The sequence below is a fragment of the Spea bombifrons genome, chromosome 2 (genome assembly GCF_027358695.1).
Source record: "Spea bombifrons isolate aSpeBom1 chromosome 2, aSpeBom1.2.pri, whole genome shotgun sequence".
Lineage (NCBI taxonomy): Eukaryota > Metazoa > Chordata > Amphibia > Anura > Pelobatidae > Spea > Spea bombifrons.
In genome coordinates, this window is record NC_071088.1 from 48,067,292 (window position 1) to 48,084,681 (window position 17,390).

Below are 17,390 nucleotides of genomic sequence, written 5' to 3' on the forward strand. Positions count from 1 at the left end.
TAATGGAGAGGACATTTTGCAGGAAGTGATCAGGATAAATGTCGAAGCAGGAACTGTAGAGTCAGAGCAGCTCCCAGTGCAATAAAAATATACTTGAAATACTCATTTGTAACTTTAAGTGCTGCCACCTGGAGTACAAGAAGAAGTTAAGTGATCAAGAGTATTCATATTACATTATCCATAAGTCATCTGTTCTGTTGCCAATTTCTACTTAATGTTATATAGTCACATTTCATCATTGTTCTCATACTTTATTTCTACTTTAGCCCTCCTTGTCTTCCTTCTATCTATCCTCACACATTCTTTTTACTCAAATTCTATGTTATTTCCACATCCCCATTGTCTGTTCACTATTCTTCTAATGCTTAATTTGCACATTTTTCTTCAGATTCTGTCTTTTAGCTATAACTCTATCTGTATCCATATTTTATACTGTAATTCCCCTCTAACACATTACTATCTTTCTCCCTATTTCATCACCCACATCCATTGTTTTTATACACTTACCCATCCTCCTTCTCTTACTATCCAACGTGCAATGCGGCTTTCAACCACATATCTAGCCACACATTGAGCAATTGTCCTGAAAAATCCACTATGCCCATTACGGAAAACATAAACTGCCATTCGGTAACCGAAGCAGAGGAGTGTTACAATTCTTCCCCAATTGATGCCAGTCTCGAAAATGCTGAAAGAGTAAACTGCATTATATACTTGCCAAAAAAGAAGCTAAATTCCTCAAAAAGAATTGAACCATTTACAGGAAAATATTTGAAAATAAACTGAAAAAAAAAAAAACAGGATAAAGGAGGGAACAGTAAAAACATTAAAGAATCCAAAAGACAATATTCTTAAAATTCTTAAAAGTAATAGCAATATAAAATTAAACAAGAGAGATGAAGATAACGAGTAAGGTGTGATAAAAACAATCAAAGAAACAAACAAAAACACATCATCATGTGCATGCACCAATGCATGGGATAACGATTGAAGAGGGTGCTTTGCAGTGAAAAAATGGTATGCCTAAAGGATCTAATAACGTTACCTGGAATGAGGTGCAGAGCCTGGCACATAATGAAGGCAGATAGTTGGGGAGAGAATAGACAGGTACATGACATCAAAACATCAATTAATATTCTTATACTGCAGGAATGCTTAATTTTTTACTTACTGGCCAACGATGGCCCTAAAGTTATTGTCATTGTCATCATTTAATGTATTGTTGCCAACTTATTCCCAGCACACACACACAACATTATTAGTATTGGTTACCCTGATGCAATCTTTTTGAAGTAATGATATGCATTGTCAAGATTGGGATTTAGATTTTGCAGCATGTCATCAAACTCTTTCTCATAGCGTTCACAAACTTCATCTCCAATGATGGCTAACTTCCGTCCAACATTGTCCAGCATGCTGTGGAAATGAAGTAATATAATTAATTACAATGTCAGTCCTGGCATTTACTCCTGTACCTTTTTATTTTTTTTAAATGTAGCCTGGGGTGTGTCTTGAAGCTTGACAAAGATGGTTGCACATTGAGTTGCTCTGGACCTTCCCACCGTAAATAAGCTATAATATGTGTCCAAACCCTTCTTTTTTCCCGGCTTCTTGGAGTGAACGATGCCCAAACTTCAACCAAAAGAGTCGATGTCGGTGGCCTCATATTTTCAGAAGGCTCTTTCTCACTCAAGAGCTCCGGTGGGCCCAGACGATGGAGACCCAGATGGAGACCCAGATGTGGATTCTCCATGCACTAAAAGAGGACATCGCCAACCTTACAGAGCTCCTGAAATCGGTTAAAAAGGATTTACATAGGGACACTAAAAAGGGGCTAGCCACCTTTGCCACTGAGGTGCAAAAGCTGCAGAGCTGCGCTGCGTGCCCGGAAAGAAACCATGTTGCACTAGAAGAGGAGCAGAGAGCCACGAGGGGGGACATGGAGGGGATGCTGGCAAAATACAGACGCCTGCAGGAGCAGGTTGAAAATTTAGAAAACAGATCCAGGTGATGAAACATACCTGAATCAGTACTTCTGCCTGAATTCATGGCAACATTTTTACGTTTGCTCCTGCCCAATGCCACAAAAAAATTCTCTCTCCACTACCTGAGTTTTATGCCAGTGCTTAGTGGGAGGTCCCCTCTAGTTACCCAGGTCTAGTGACCCTTCCTTTTTTATCTTTTTGTTTAGAAGGCATACTAGCTTTAGCATATCTATCTACATCACTGTCGCAGGTTATGCAGTAGCCAGCAAAATTTGGAGTTGTCTCCGGGGGATCCGCACTGATGGTCTTAATTCTCCACAACATTTTCATGCCACACACCAACAGACATGGGGTTACCATTCTGATACATCGGAGACTAGACCTTCAGATCACACATAAGTTAGCTGACCCAGAGGGTAGATACTTAAGGCTGTGGGGGATACTCTCAGGGAAGGAATTTGCCTCCTATGACTTTAACCCGCAACTGGAGTCCCTAATGGAGGTCCCAGTAGCTGCTTCCCTAATTGTTGGAGGGGTGTATGGGTGAGTTATAGTGGTGTATGGGGGGTATAATGAATTTCAGGGTAGCAGAGTGGTGTATGGGTGTGTAATGAATTTCAGGGAGGCAGAGTGGCATATCTGGGGGGGTTAGAGTGGTGTATAGGGGGCGGTAGAGTGGTGTATGGGGAGTATGATGAATTTCAGAGTGGCATATCTGGGGGAGGCAGAGTGGTGAATCAGGGAGTATAATGAATTTCAGGGTGGTGCAGGGTGGAGTGGCATATCAGGGTGCACAGTGGCATATAGGGAGGTATAAGGCATAAATGGGGGCGAGTGGCATATTGGAAGTTATAAGGCATATCAGGGGGCACAGTGGCATATAGGGGGTATAAGGCATATCGATATTAGGCATATCAGGGGGCATAAGACATATCTGGGGGTAAAAGGTATATCAGGCATTTTTTAATCCGATTAATTGAAAAAATAATCGGCCAACTAATCGATTATTAAAATAATAGTTAGTTGCAGCCCTATACCAGATACCATATTTGCCCGAATATAGGCCGCACTTTTTTCCCCCCACTTTAAGTCTTTAAAGTGGGGGTGTAGCCTATATTCGGGGTTTAGCAGACGAATGCGCAATTCGTATCGCCCGGGACATGCAGTTCCGGGCGCCGGGCAGGCAGCAGGGTTAGAATACAGATCCCCGCAGCGCTGCAGGGGACCTGGATCCTACTATCCGATACGCTGAGACAGCCTCCCCTGCCAGCACTTTCCACGGGGGGGAGTGCCAGCAGGGGAGATTGTCTAAGCACTAAGCGCGTAAACAACCTCTGCTGGCACGTGCCGGCAGCAGAAGTTGTTTATGCTCGCATCACCGCAGCCGGTGAACGTCTGCACGATGTACGTTAACAATCTTCCTTGCCGGCACTTTCCACGGCGGAAGTGCCGGCACCGGAACTTGTCCATGCGTATCGTGCAGATGTCCCCCGCCGGCCCCGCTAGACACCAGGGAGACTGCATTGGTAAGTCTGGGGGGGGGGCATATCTAGGGAGCAGAGTGGCAGCATATCTCGGGGGAGGGCAGAGGGCAGCTTATCTGGAGGGGGCAGAGTGGCAGCATATCTCGGGGGGGGCAGAGTGATAGCATATCTTGGGGGGGGCAGAGTAACAGCATATCAGACAGGCTTGGGAGAGGAACTAGGTGGCAAACTGTCCCTAGAGCAATGGACGGAAATTTACAGTAACACTTTTAGCAAAAATTAACGGCAAATACACTTAATTAAAGAGGGAGGATATAAGGTCCTGGGCCTCTCGCCTGTTGAAGATCTATCCTGGTGCGAGTGAAAGATGTACAAGAGGGTGTGGCGACAGGGGCATCTACCTACACATGTGGTGGAATTGCCCCATTATTATAAGGGTGTTGTCAGGATTCTGCCCCAACCCTGCAAACTGCCAAGCATGGCAGCCCCTTTAAGACGTCTGCCTTCTCCACAGCTTGCCGTTTAGTTTACTTGTGTGTCTCTGTATTTTATGTACCTTTGCCCTCTTTCCCTTATACATCTGAGGATCTTGGTTCCTCTCTCCTCTCCCAATGTCCCAGTTCAAGATCTCCTATCCTTGCTGATCGTCTGATAATCTTGTTTCCTCACTCCATCCCATGTGTTCCTTGCCTTGTTCCCTGGCCTTGGTGTGTGTGTTGGTTATGCTATATCCATGCCTCCCTCACTTGAAGCCTATGTCATTACCACACCTGACCTAATCAACAGGCTTTATATCCCTGCCTCTCAGTAACAGAGGTGTGAGTTCATTAAGTTACTTTGGTGCTATAGTTCATGCCTGACTCTGGACCTGTCTCTTGGAATTACCATTTTTATCCCTTTTGCTTGCTACCCGTCCCAGACCCTTTTGGATTTTTACCTGGACTATTCCAATTTCATACTCCCCAGCAGTCTGCTTTGTTTAACATAACTATATTCAAACATTCAGCTTTTGTCTCGTTTGTGAAGTGTGTGTCTATCACTGTGTGTGTGTTCTTACACTCCTGCGTTTTGGACTCCAACATTCAGTAGTGCTGAGATATGATGAGCCTGACAGGTGTAGACTTGGATTTTTCACCTTCTAAGTGAAATTCTTGATTTACCGGACCCCTGGACCGCTTTGCTCAATAGAAAGCATTCTAACCCTGCTGTTCTTTCACCAAATTAATAAATTCATACACAGAATATGCGCAGCTACACGCTTTTGCTACACAGACATTGCTTAGAATTGGAGGCAATCACAGGTCGTGTCTGAGATCTGGCATATTGTACATATGGAGAAACTCACTACCAACAGATACAGATGGGTACAAAAAACAAAAACTGTCTGCGCTTCTTACCCTAATAAAGTTGGCAACAAATATATATACATAATATAAATGAGAGGTTTTGGTTATATGAATTGGCCAAAGCATAATTAAGCTCACCCGCCACATCAAGGCACACTCTCAATAGGGTGAGAACCTACTCTCACCTCCTACACAGTGGGCACACAAAGCAGTTTATACTGCTACCAAAACCTTATTAATGTGTTGGGGGAGGTGCAATTAAACCTCCTCCCTATTAACCCCTGGACAGCAAGATGCAACCAGACTGATGAGGAGCCAACAACCTCAAATATGTACAAACAGGGAAAAGAAAAAATGTCGGTGCGCTAAGCTAGTCACAGGCTCAAATAATACAAATGTATAATACGAGGCCTACCAAACAGGTGTAAGCATGCTGCAAAAAACAGTGTATTGGCTGTACAATGTATACAAAAAACAAAAACTGTCTGCACTTCTTACCCTAATAAAGTTGGCAACAAATATATAAACATAATATAAATGAGAGGTTTTGGTTATATGAATTGGCCAAAGCATAATTAAGCTCACCCGCCACGTCAAGGCACACTCTCAATAGGGTGAGAACCTACTCTCACCTCCTACACAGTGGGCACACAAAGCATTAATAAGGTTTTGGTAGCAGTATAAACTGCTTTGTGTGCCCACTATGTAGGAGGTGAGAGCAGGTTCTCACCCTATTGAGTGTGTGCCTTGACGTGGCGGGTGAGCTTAATTATGCTTTGGCCAATTCATATAACCAAAACCTCTCATTTATATTATGTTTATATATTTGTTGCCAACTTTATTAGGGTAAGAAGCGCAGACAGTTTTTGTTTTTTGCATACATTGTACAGTCAATACACTGTTTTTTGCAGCATGCTTACACCTGTTTGGTAGGCCTCGTATTATACGCTTAGATACAGATGGGTATCTGGGTGACCGCCAGATAGGTAGATCGTACTTCTGGAAGAGCTGATCTGCTATGAGGTTCATCAGAGCAACACCCGTTGGTGAATGTATCTCCAATTTGTTTACTATGTACTCAAGTAATTTGCAACATTACTTGACGATACTATTCCGAGAGTGATGTTCGTCCTAACCTGAGAGTCTTTTGTTACATCAAGTACATTTTCTTATGCTTTTTATTTTACGTTACAATAAAAACTTTTAATTGAAAGAAAAAAAAATCTAGCCTACTCATTTTCTTTTTTCTCCTTTCTACCTGCTTAAACTGCACTGCTTGTCACCATCCAATACAGCTTCGTGGTCCTCAGCTGTCCATTTGCATCGATCCCTCTCATCTTTCCTGCCCTGTTTTTATTCCTCTCTTTCATGCTACCTACTCTTTTCTTGTCTTCCTTCCCATACATATTCCAGTTTCCCACACCTCTACTTCTTCTACTCTTTTATAATGAACTAATAAAGCTTCTATTGTCATTAAATAGAAAAGCAGGGCTCAGTTTTCTCTATCCTTTTACAGAGTATTCCATAATTTACATAATTTTACAAAAATGGGAGTTTTTTTTCACAAAGGCTAAACAATTTTATGAAAGAAAGGCACATAGACCACCCTCAGCAAACCCAAATATATAGACCACTATCAGCCTCACGTAAGTTCCAGTCCCAAGATATGGATGTGCTTGCTTCCAGAATTGCAAGATTCTTTCAATAACAAATTCAAGCTCTGAAACAAAAGAAAAAAACATAAAACATAATGGTACCTGTTTGGTTGGCTTGCCGCCTCCTGTATTTCATTTTCTATCGAAACAGTGTCCTCATTTTCTGTTCTTTCAATCTGACACAAATGGTATGCATAACTGACGAAAACAGTCTCTGTCTCATTCCTCAGTTGCTCCTCTATGTGGCAATAAAAAAAGCATATAAATATACTTATATGTATACTATATAGTCACATATAAATATTAGTCCCTGGCCTTATCTTATATCTAGCTTAGCCTAATGCCTAGCCCATGCTTGCTTAAACGCCTTCACGGTATTATCATCTACCACTTCTGCTGGAAGGCTATTCCATGCATCCATTACCTTTTCAGTAATATTTCCTGATGTTAGTCTTAACCTAAAGGGGCAAATGTTTAAAAGTATGTCCTCTTGTTGTGGTAGTATTTCTCCTTTTATCATGTTGACTCTCTTTAAGTATTTAAATGTTTCTATCGTATCCCCCTGTCACATCTTCCTTTCAGGCTATATATGTTTAGCTCCTTTAACCTTTCCTGGTAAGTTGTATCCTGTAATCCATTAACCATTTTAGTAGCTCTACACTCACTGGCCACTTTTTTAGGTACACCTTGCTAGTACATGGTTCGACCCCCTTTTGTATTCAGAACTGCCTTAATTCGTCATATCATACTTTCTACAAGGTGCTGGAAACATTCCTCAGAGATTTTGGTCCATATGGACATGATGGCATCACGCAGTTGCTGCAAATTTGTCGGCTGCATATCCATGACGCAAATCTCCCGTTCCACCACATACCAAAATTGCTCTATTGGCCATTGGTGTACAGTGAACTCATTGTCATGTTCATGAAACCAGTTTGAGATGATGTGAGCTTTGTGACATGGTGCATTATCCCGCTGGAAGTAGCCATCAGAAGATGGGTACACTGTGGTCATAAAGGGATTGACATGGTCCCTTCTCGGGTAGGCTGTCACGTTTAAACGATGCTTAATTGGTACTAAGGGCCCAAAGTGTGCCAAGAAAATGTCCCCCGCACCATTACACCACCACCACCACCACCACCAGCCTGAACGATCAGGCAATGTTCTTCCAGTCTCCTATTGTGCAATTTTGGTGTGCCTGTGTAAATTGTAGCCTCAGTTCCCTGTTTTTAGCTTACAGGAGCGGCACCCAGTGTGGTCTTCTGCTGCTGTAGCCCTTCTTCTGCAGGTTCGACGTGTTGTGCATTCAGAGATGGTAATCTGCATACCTTAGTTGTAACGAGTGGTTATGTGAGTTACTGTTGCCTTTCTGTCATCTCGAATCAGTCTGCCCATTCAACAGACTTTTTTTCCACACAACCGCGGCTCGCTGGATATTTTCTCTTTTCTGGACCATTCTGTGGAAACCCTAGAGGTGGTTGTGCATGAAAATCCCGGTAGATAAGCAGTTTCTGAAATACTCAGATTGTCTGGCACCAACAAACAAGCCACGTTTTAGTCACAAAGTCACTTAAATCCCCTTTCTTCCCCATTCTGATGCTCGGTTTGAACTTCAGCAAGTTGTCTTGACCAAGTCTACATGCCTAAATGCATTGAGTTACTGCTATGTGATTGGCTGATTAGCTATTTGTGTTGACAAGCAATTGAACAGGTGTACCTAATAAAGTGGCCAGTGAGTGTATATCCTTCTGGAGATTCGGTCTTCATTATTGTACACAATACTCCAGTTAAGGTCTCGCCAGTGTTCTGTACAATGGCATAAGCACTTCCCTCTTTCTGATGCTAATACCTCTCCCTATACAACCAAGCATTCTGCTACCATTTCCTGCTGCTCTATTGCATTGTCTACCTACCTCTGAAACAATTAACCCTAAATCCCTTTCCACACCCGTTGAGGTTAGGACACTATCAAATATTCTATACTGTGCCCTTGGGTTTTTATGTCTTAGGTTCATTACTTTGAATTTACCCACATTAAGCGCCAGTTGCCACAGCTCAATTATTTGCCATTTGGCTTAACCCTCCAGGAACATCAACCCTGTTGCAAATCTTTGTGTCATCAGCAAAAAGGCATCACTAATGATGTCACCAATAAAAATATTTACTAGAATGGGTCCAAGTACGGATCCCTGAGTACCTCACTGGTAACAAGACCTTGCTCCAAATATACTCCTGACTAAAACTCTCTATTGTCACTCAGCCACTGCCTAATCCATTCAACAATATTTATGGATAACTCTTCTATTATGGGACAGTGTCAAAAGCCTTACTGAATTCTAGATACGCAGTGTCTACTGCAACACCTTGATCAGTTTTTTTGAGTCACCAGATCAAAAAATTCAATAACATTAGTTTGGCATGATCTTCCTGAAGTAATCCCATGTTGTTTTTGATCTTGAAACCCATGTGACTTTAGATGTTCAATCCTATCTATTAACAGTTTCCGTTAATTTTCCCACTATTCATGTAAGATTCACAGGCCTGTAGTTGCCCAACTCCTACCTACTGCCCATCTTGAGAATAGGCACAACATTCACTAATTTCCAATCTTCTGGGAGTACTCACGTTAACAATGATTGGTTAAATAAATCTGTTGAACGGATTTGGGACTACCTACCAAAATTCATAGTCCCTACTGTAAAGTTCATTTATATGCATTCCCTGTGGATGCTTAAAATGGTCATTCAGTGTAGCACACATATATGCAAACTCAACTGTAACCAAATAATAGCATTACTAATTTACCAAATTCAGAATTCAAGTTTTTAGATTGTTAGTCAGTTAATGGGATCTGGAAAATTTTAACTTTTAACAATAATCACTTTACAGATTAAGGGGCATTTATTTTATTTTAAAAAACTTCGGTATATGGATTTATGAAATCTCTGTACTGCTGTCCCAAACATATGGTTAGTCCAAGGACCCTTACAAACCGAAAGATGTGGAGAATAATTTTAGTGAAATGTCTTACCATCAACATGCCACTCAGCTCCTTCGCCTGGTTCATCTATTCCACCAGAAGCCATGGCCGATCAGTTTGTGAGAAGACAGTCCTCTGTACCCTATATGGAGAATATGGTCGTTAAATTGTATTTTATTATTTTATATTTTTAAGACTACATGTGTATAACTGCATATGTTTATCATTAATATAATTAATGATTGTATGATGATTAAAGTTTACTGTGGTTTATGTTGGACTACGTTTAATAAGACTGCACCAAGCATGCTATTGATGGGTAGGCTGGTAATTGCAGGGGTACCCTAATTAGATGTGGATGGAAATGTGTATATCTTGTTATGAGGAGTCAGAACAAAGTGTTTTAGTACATTCATTTGATAAAGATACCAAGAAATCCCATGTTAAAGCAATGCCCACAATCAGCTATTTCAATGTCAGTTTTATTTCATCAAGGATAAGCTAGCAGAAGAGCCACCACACCCAAGAGGAATTATTTTTCAAAAGAAAAGAAAGACCAGTCGATGGCTGAAGGCCCAGAGATGCACCCATCTTTGCCTGACGACAATAAATTAAAAAGTGGCCACAGGCACATGTATATGTTATATACACATACATACACACATTTCTCTGCAATAGGAAAAAAGGGAGATAAAACCTCAGTTAGGATAAAATAAATTTGAAATATGTGAGTTTATTGAGGCGAAGGTTCTACTTCAGTTGTCTAAGATAAAGACAAATAAGTCGATGGGGCCTGATGGGATACACCTCAAGATATTAAAAGAGCTTGTTGGTGTACTAGTTAACTGATTTATTTATCAAATCATTGGTAACGGGAATATTCCCAGGGGATTGGAAATTAGCGAATGTTGTGCCCATTCACAAAAAAGGCAGTAGGGAGGAGTCGGGCAACTACAGGCCAGTTAGTCTTACATCTGTAGTAAGGGAAATTAATGAAACAATGTAAAAGGACAGGATTGTTGAACATCTGAAGTCACATGGGTTTCAAGATCAAAAACAACATGGGTTTACCTCAGGAAGATCATGCCAAACAAATCTTATTGATTTCTTTGATTGAGTGACTAAAGCAATTGATCAACGTGGTGCGGTAGACATTGCGTATCTGGATTTCAGTAAGGCCTTTGACGCTGTCCCACATAGAAGACTTATAAATAAACTGAAATCTCTGAGTTTAGATCATAATGTTGTTGAATGGATTAAGGAGTGGCGGAGTGACAGACAACAGAGGGCTGTAGTCAATGGCGTATATTCAGAGCAAGGCCTTGTTAGCAGTGGGATACCTCAGGGATCTGTACTTGGATCCATTATCTTTAATATTTTTATTAGTGATATTGCAGATGTTCCAAAATTGCAAATGATTCAGGTAAACTGGAAAAATGGTCAGAGCTGTGGCAACTGGCAGTTAATGTGGATAAATGCAAAGTAATGCATTTAGGGCATAATAACCCAACGGCAGAGTATAGAATATTTGATACTGTCCTAACCTCAACGTGCGAGGAAAGGGATTTAGGGGTAATTATTTCTGAGGATTAAAAGGTAGGCAGACAATACAGTAGAGCAGCAGGTAATGCTAGCAGAATGCTTGGTTATATAGTGAGCGGTATTAGCAGTAGAAAGATGAAAGTGCTCATTCCGTGGTACAGACACTGGTGAGACCTCACTTGGAGTATTGTGTACAATACTGGAGACCCAGGGCCGGATTAACGTAGGGGCTGATGGGGCTGCAGCTCCAGGCCTCTACCTTAAAATAGGCCCAGTCAGGACCGGACTGACTGGGCCTTTGCGGCCTCTACGGCGGTCCTTAACGCAGGGCAAAAGGGGCACTTGTCCCTTAAGCCTGCAGCGACTGTGGTCACCCCAACTGCGACCGGGCCCGCCACTCTAGGGGCCCCGGCAACCCCCATGATAAATTCCGCAGGGGCCCGCTACTTACCTGGTAGATGTTGCGCGAGCAACATCTCTTCTACCGTCAGGGGGACGCAGGAATCCAACAGAGTCACGTTACGTACATCACATGACCCTGCTGCGTGTCTGCTTCCCCTGCAGAGTGCGAGCAACCCAGAATGAAGCAGCGGGCCCCTGCGGAAGTCTGCGAGCGGCACATACATCTTCAGTTCAGGTAAGGGGGTGGGGGGAGGCTGTATGAAGGAGTATGTGAGATTGAGCGAAGGAGTGAATGAATGTTTGTGAATGAGTATATGTAAATGAGTATCTGAATGAGGGAATTAATGATTATCAACGTATGAATGAATATCTGTGAATTAGTGAATGAATATTTGTGAACGAGTAAATGAATATGTGTGTGTGATAGCATGGATGGGGGACATGCAACAGGCAGGCTGTTTTGGTGGCAAAGATACCACAGGCAGGCTGTATTGGGGGCAAAGATGCCACAGGCAGGCTGTTTTGGGGGCAAAGATGGCAAGTCCTATTCTTCCAATCGGGGTCCTAGGCAGGTCTGGGTGCCGGATCTGATTTGATACTAAAGGGTGGGGGCTGGCATAAATACACAATGTGGGGCTGGCTGGGGGCAATACGCAAGGGTGTGGGACCATTCACAAACGGGTGCTGGCTGGGGCATCACATAAATCAATACTAAAGTGGGGCTGTGTGGTGGGGTAAATATACAATGTGGGGCTGGCTGGGGGCATAAATACACAATGGAGGGCTGGCGGCACCAATACAAAAGAGTGCCAGCTGCGGCCATCACATAAATCAATACCAAAGAGAGGGGCAGCCTGGGGGCATAAATACACATAGGGCTGGCTGGGGGCAATACACAAGGGGGCAAAAACACAAACGACATAAGCAGCGTAGAAACCGTCCAGATGCAAGTGTCAGTGTGGCAGAGCCTGTCCTGTTGTGTGTGTGTGTTTGGGTGTCGGTGTGGCAGGGCCTGTCCTGGTGTGTGTTTGGGTGTCGGAGTGGCAGAGTCTTTCCTTGTGTGTGTGTCTGGGTGGCAGAGCCTGTCCTGGTGTGTATTTATCTGTCATCTGTTTCCTGGCACTTTACTTTCTGTAGGAATAAATTGAACTATTTATTTTTTAGTTATCCAGAGATAAAACGCACTCCTGAATTTGTAGTCACTTCAGAGAACAAAACATTCTAGGCCCAGAAATCAGTGAGAGCAAAAGTAAAGGTATTGTGTTATTTACTCTATTTCAACCTGCGTATCTTATTAAAAAGGATTAGTAACACTAAATTGTGGCTTCAGGCGTCCCGTGTATGATGACTTTTTTTTTTAGTGTACTGATGTACTCCCACTCCCATCACATAAAATTCTGTCTTATACTATCTGCCTAGCACTGATGTTCTCTTTATCCAGTACACATGGATGTCGAGGAGTTACGATTCTGTCCATTCTGTCTATTTTATTTATTTCCATAAAAAGGCCCACCAAAATCCTCAGCACCAGGCCCATGATGCTCTTAATCCGGCCCATATCACCAGAAGGATATAGATATGTTGGAGAAAGTTCAGAGAAGGGCTACTAAAATGGTTCATGTATTACAGCAGTGGTTCTCAAACTTCCTAATGCCGCGACCCTTTAATACAGTTCCTCATGTTGTGGTGACCCCCAACCATAACATTATGTAATTATATATTGTGAAATATGTGTTTTCCGGTGGTCTTAGGCGACCCCTGTGAAAGGGTCCCTCGAACCCCAAAGGGGTCGCAACCCACAGGATGAGAACCGCTGTATTACAGGATAAAGCTTACCAGGACAGGTTAAAGAATCTTAAGATATATAGTCTGGAAGAAAGTCGTGACAGGGGGGATATGATAGAAACATTTAAATACTAAAAGGGAATCAACAAGATAAAGGAAGAGAGTTTATTTAAAAGGAGAAATACTACCACAACAAGAGAACATAGTCATAAGCTGGAGGGGCAAAGGTTTAATGATAACATCAGGAAATATTACTTTACGGAAAGGGTAGTGGACGCATGGAATAGCCTTCCAGCAGAAGGTGTTAATACATTAAAGACATTTAAGCAAGCATGGGATAGGCATAAGGCCGGGCTAGTTCTAGGATAAGGGCAGGTACTAAGGAAAACACTCAGAGGTTGGGTTCTTATCTGCCATCACTTTCTATGTTCCTATGTTATGTTTCTATAGTGGCCCAGCATGCTAGGAAGGTATATTGCATAGACTTGGGTGGCCCTTTTCTCTTAGCTGAATATTGAGGGCTGAGGGCTTTGTGGATTATCACTGCCGCAAGGGATGGACCTCATTGCCTCCCACCAGGGTGGATTTAGGGGTGGTAGATAAGGCAATATATCAGGTTTCTTTTATTACCTCTCACTGTGCACAGAGAAATTGAAAAATGATTAATCATCAGCCTGCCTGACCCCTCTTTTTTAATTATTATGTTATATTTTTCAATTTAGTTGGAACGGCTTTTTTAAAACTAGCATGCACCTGTGTCTACTACACAGGTGCATGCTAGTTTAATAAAAGCAGTATATAAATGGTGTGGGGTGTTTTTTGCCAGTACTTATGTATGTTGGCTTTCATCAGTTTGCGACTTGGACTTCTGTTCAGCTTGAAAAGTTAGCTGCTGCAAACTAACATTTTTACCTAACTTGCAGGCACTCACAGTTTAATGAATAGCTCTCTCTATATTGCCTATATTGCGCTGTATGTATAGTACAGGGAGGCTAACAAATATATGTATTGCGTTTGTACCTTGTAAATTCCTAGCATTAGTTATTTCTCACACTGTAACTTCTATGTAGTACAAAAGGTAACAGTTCTGTATATGACAATACATTGGTTAGTATGGGCAATAACACTGCATACATGTGTTACATATATGAATATTAAAGATACATTATATATATATATATATATATATATATATATATATATATATATATATATATATATATATATATACACATATATATGACTAAGGAATTACAACTAGGGGCAGCCTTCAAACACCAAATCAACACAATGTATTTGGCAATAATCTATGAAAATAAACCGATGTTTGTTTCCTGATAAACATATTATATGTTTATCACATATGAAGAGTAACAAGAGAATGTTATGTGCCTGTCTGAGAAAAGCAGTTGTTCTGAAATCAAAGAGCTGTGGTTTAGGGGCCATTCAAGTAAATCTTACAGAAAGAAAGCAAAAGAAAGATGCAGTGTGTCCCATTATCTATGCTGACATTGTAACCCCAAGAGCTGATACTCACCCGTACCTAATCACTCACAGTTTACAGGCTCACTTTTGGGGCTGTAGGAGTGGGCACAAGATGGAAGAGAGATGTCTGACTTCGTGAGGCTCACCGCCCTTTTTGCAGATGCAGGGAAATAGGCTGTCTTTCTTCTTCAAGCCAATTCGCATACAAAGGGGTGGCAACATAAAGTGATGTGATGTGACTAGGAGGAGGAGCGGGAGGAAGAAGAGGAGGGTAATTTACTAGAAACCAGAGGCTGGGGAGATTGCTAGGAAAGTGAAACACGATCAAGTACAAACCATTCTTAAAAGCCTGCACCTTGAGCATTGTTATTATAATTTTTAATTTAAAAATAGAATTTAACGACAGGAATGCAACAACAACGACAGGAATGCATTCTTAGTTGTTACATTTGTTTTCTGCTAACCCATTCATAGTGGGGAAATAGAGGGTTTTCCCTACCCTAAAGACTGGAGGGTTTTCTGCCGTGTTTTTTTAGTTTTTTTAGTTTTAGTTTGATGTACCCAAATCATTCATTGTTTTTTTTCTTAAGGGCAAGTAGGTCCTTCTTTTTAAATCATAAAAATACATATAACACAATAGTTATTGTTACGGAAGCCTCTGTGCTATGGGCTCCTGGAGGTGCCTGAGTGGCCAGCCTCCTTCCTACAGACTGTGGGCCCTGGTATGGAGTGCCACATTTCCCAACGTACAAGAGACTCTAAAGACTGTGGAGCTCGGAAACATGCCTGCATTTTGGGAGAGGGCTTTATGCGTGGTGTTACTCTCCATTGGGTCAGGACTTACAGGACAGAGAGCACCATGGCCAGTATTTGCACCTGGATCTGATATCCAGCAGGTTATAGCCAGAAGTCAGGGAACCCCCTTTGTTTACTATCCTCCCAAAGACTACAATATTGACCCCCTTCTGGGTGTTGAGGTGGGCTGAGTGCAAATACTGAGCCGTCTGCAAAGGAGGGCCTGATGGAGAACTGTGTGTGGTTTGCTATGTCTATTGTCCTGTTGAGTCCTGTTTTCACCTCAACATGGGTGCTGTCTGATGCTTGGGGTGGGCTGCTATGATCCTTTATTGTCCTTTTCAGGACAACAGCCACACTGTGTAGCTACAGTGCCAGCGCAGCTCCAGTGCAGCGGTGTCCCCCTTCTCTCTACAATGTTCTGTCTGGTGCTAAAAGGGTTAATCGCTGGTGTCCCAGCAGGAGGAAGCAATGATTGGCGGGAGTACCTAGTCGGGGTACAGGACGTCCCATCACAATTATTAGTGCTATTATGTAAAATAAAAACTGCCAAAAGAGAAGATAAAAATTGCTGTTTGGTTTAGGATTTCTTTTACAGAGTAGGTGTCCTGATAATACATTGCTCCCTTACAAAGTATCCTACTTTGCATAACAAAACTCTGAGTTTGACAATAGCAAAGGGTGTTTTTTCTAATTCTCTGCGGGTACCATTTTATATTATTTTATTTTAGATTTATTTTTAGTTAATTATTTCCTGCCTCCAGTGGAACATGGTGGCTAAAGACTCCCTACTTCCTACTCCTCTCTTCAGTCCTTTTGCATTGATACCTATCAAGAGACATTTGGGCATTCAAAGAATGGAGGTGAAACAGTTCTCACTCAAAGTGGCTCTTCACCAAAACTGGGATGTTTGCTACTGCTGACAGGAAAGAGTCCAGGCTGTCATCAGACATAATTACATCAGACGAAACTGAGTATGGTTTCAAAAATACGTTACTTTCTTCCTCATACTTTTACTTCTTCCATTATACCTTTCCTGAAGGCACGAAGCAGCATGTTCAGAAAAGTTTGTTGCACACTACTTGTTTTTTTGTAGGTTTGTTTGCCGATATGGCAAAAGAACAAACAAAATCTAAAGTAGATTCTCTTCTTAAAGGGACACGCCATCCATCACATGCACTTTAATGGATAGGATACCTGAGAGGCCTCTTTTGGAAATGCTTTAATTTTACCCATGGTATACAATAAGGTGGGTGTTTAACACACATATTGCTTGTGCCAATCTTTGACTAATATTACATAGGTTTTTGTAATGTACCATACAATCTAAGCTATAGAAAAGGCAACTTTAATTGAACAGATGGGTTGTATCTTTTCTGCTGACACAGCCAGGGCCACCATCAGAAATCTAGAGACTTAACACCTGGACCCCAATGTGCTTTCCATCAGCCCTCCCCATGTCCATCCTATTGTCTCACCTATCACTCCACCTTAAGATCCCCCTATAAGCACACGTTATGAGAACAGGGTCAAACCTATGGTTAGTGCCTGGGTGCAATTTTTGTTTTCAGGGCCACCTATAACTAACACGCATACATACTAATGTAAACGCACTCTACCACTGTACACCTACATACACACACAAATACTAACGCACATACACTCATGCTAACACCCTTACCTAGCACACTTACACCATACAGTAACAGACACACATCCTAACATCATATCCTCATAAACACTAACATCTTACAGTAATACACACACATCAACACCATTTACTTAATACAAATTAACACTACAAGGGGGATGGGGTCCCCATCCATGGGGATTTGGATCTTTGGACAGATTAGTCATAATTTGTGGAATTTAGGGTTTATTTTCAAGGATTGTGGTTTGAGTGTGTCTGGGCTCAATGGTGGTCCAATTGT

At 41.8% G+C, this 17,390-nt stretch overlaps 1 protein-coding gene across 2 annotated transcripts; it reads right to left on the reverse strand.

Moving 5' to 3' along the window:
- On the reverse strand, positions 1-14,866 carry BAK1 (BCL2 antagonist/killer 1). 2 transcript variants are annotated; one of them, XM_053457831.1, is made up of 6 exons: positions 14,717-14,866; positions 9,502-9,592; positions 6,573-6,708; positions 1,273-1,416; positions 508-688; positions 1-128 (listed from the first exon to the last, which is right to left on the reverse strand). In XM_053457831.1, exons 2-6 carry the CDS (start codon positions 9,554-9,556, stop codon positions 30-32), a joined length of 615 nt encoding a protein of 204 aa, XP_053313806.1. In that variant the 5' UTR covers positions 9,557-9,592; positions 14,717-14,866; the 3' UTR covers positions 1-29. The 2 variants fall into 2 exon arrangements, with proteins under 2 accessions (XP_053313806.1, XP_053313807.1); XM_053457832.1 differs by having other exon boundaries at positions 7-128; positions 14,723-14,866.
- Between the last annotated feature and the right edge of the window lie 2,524 nt (positions 14,867-17,390).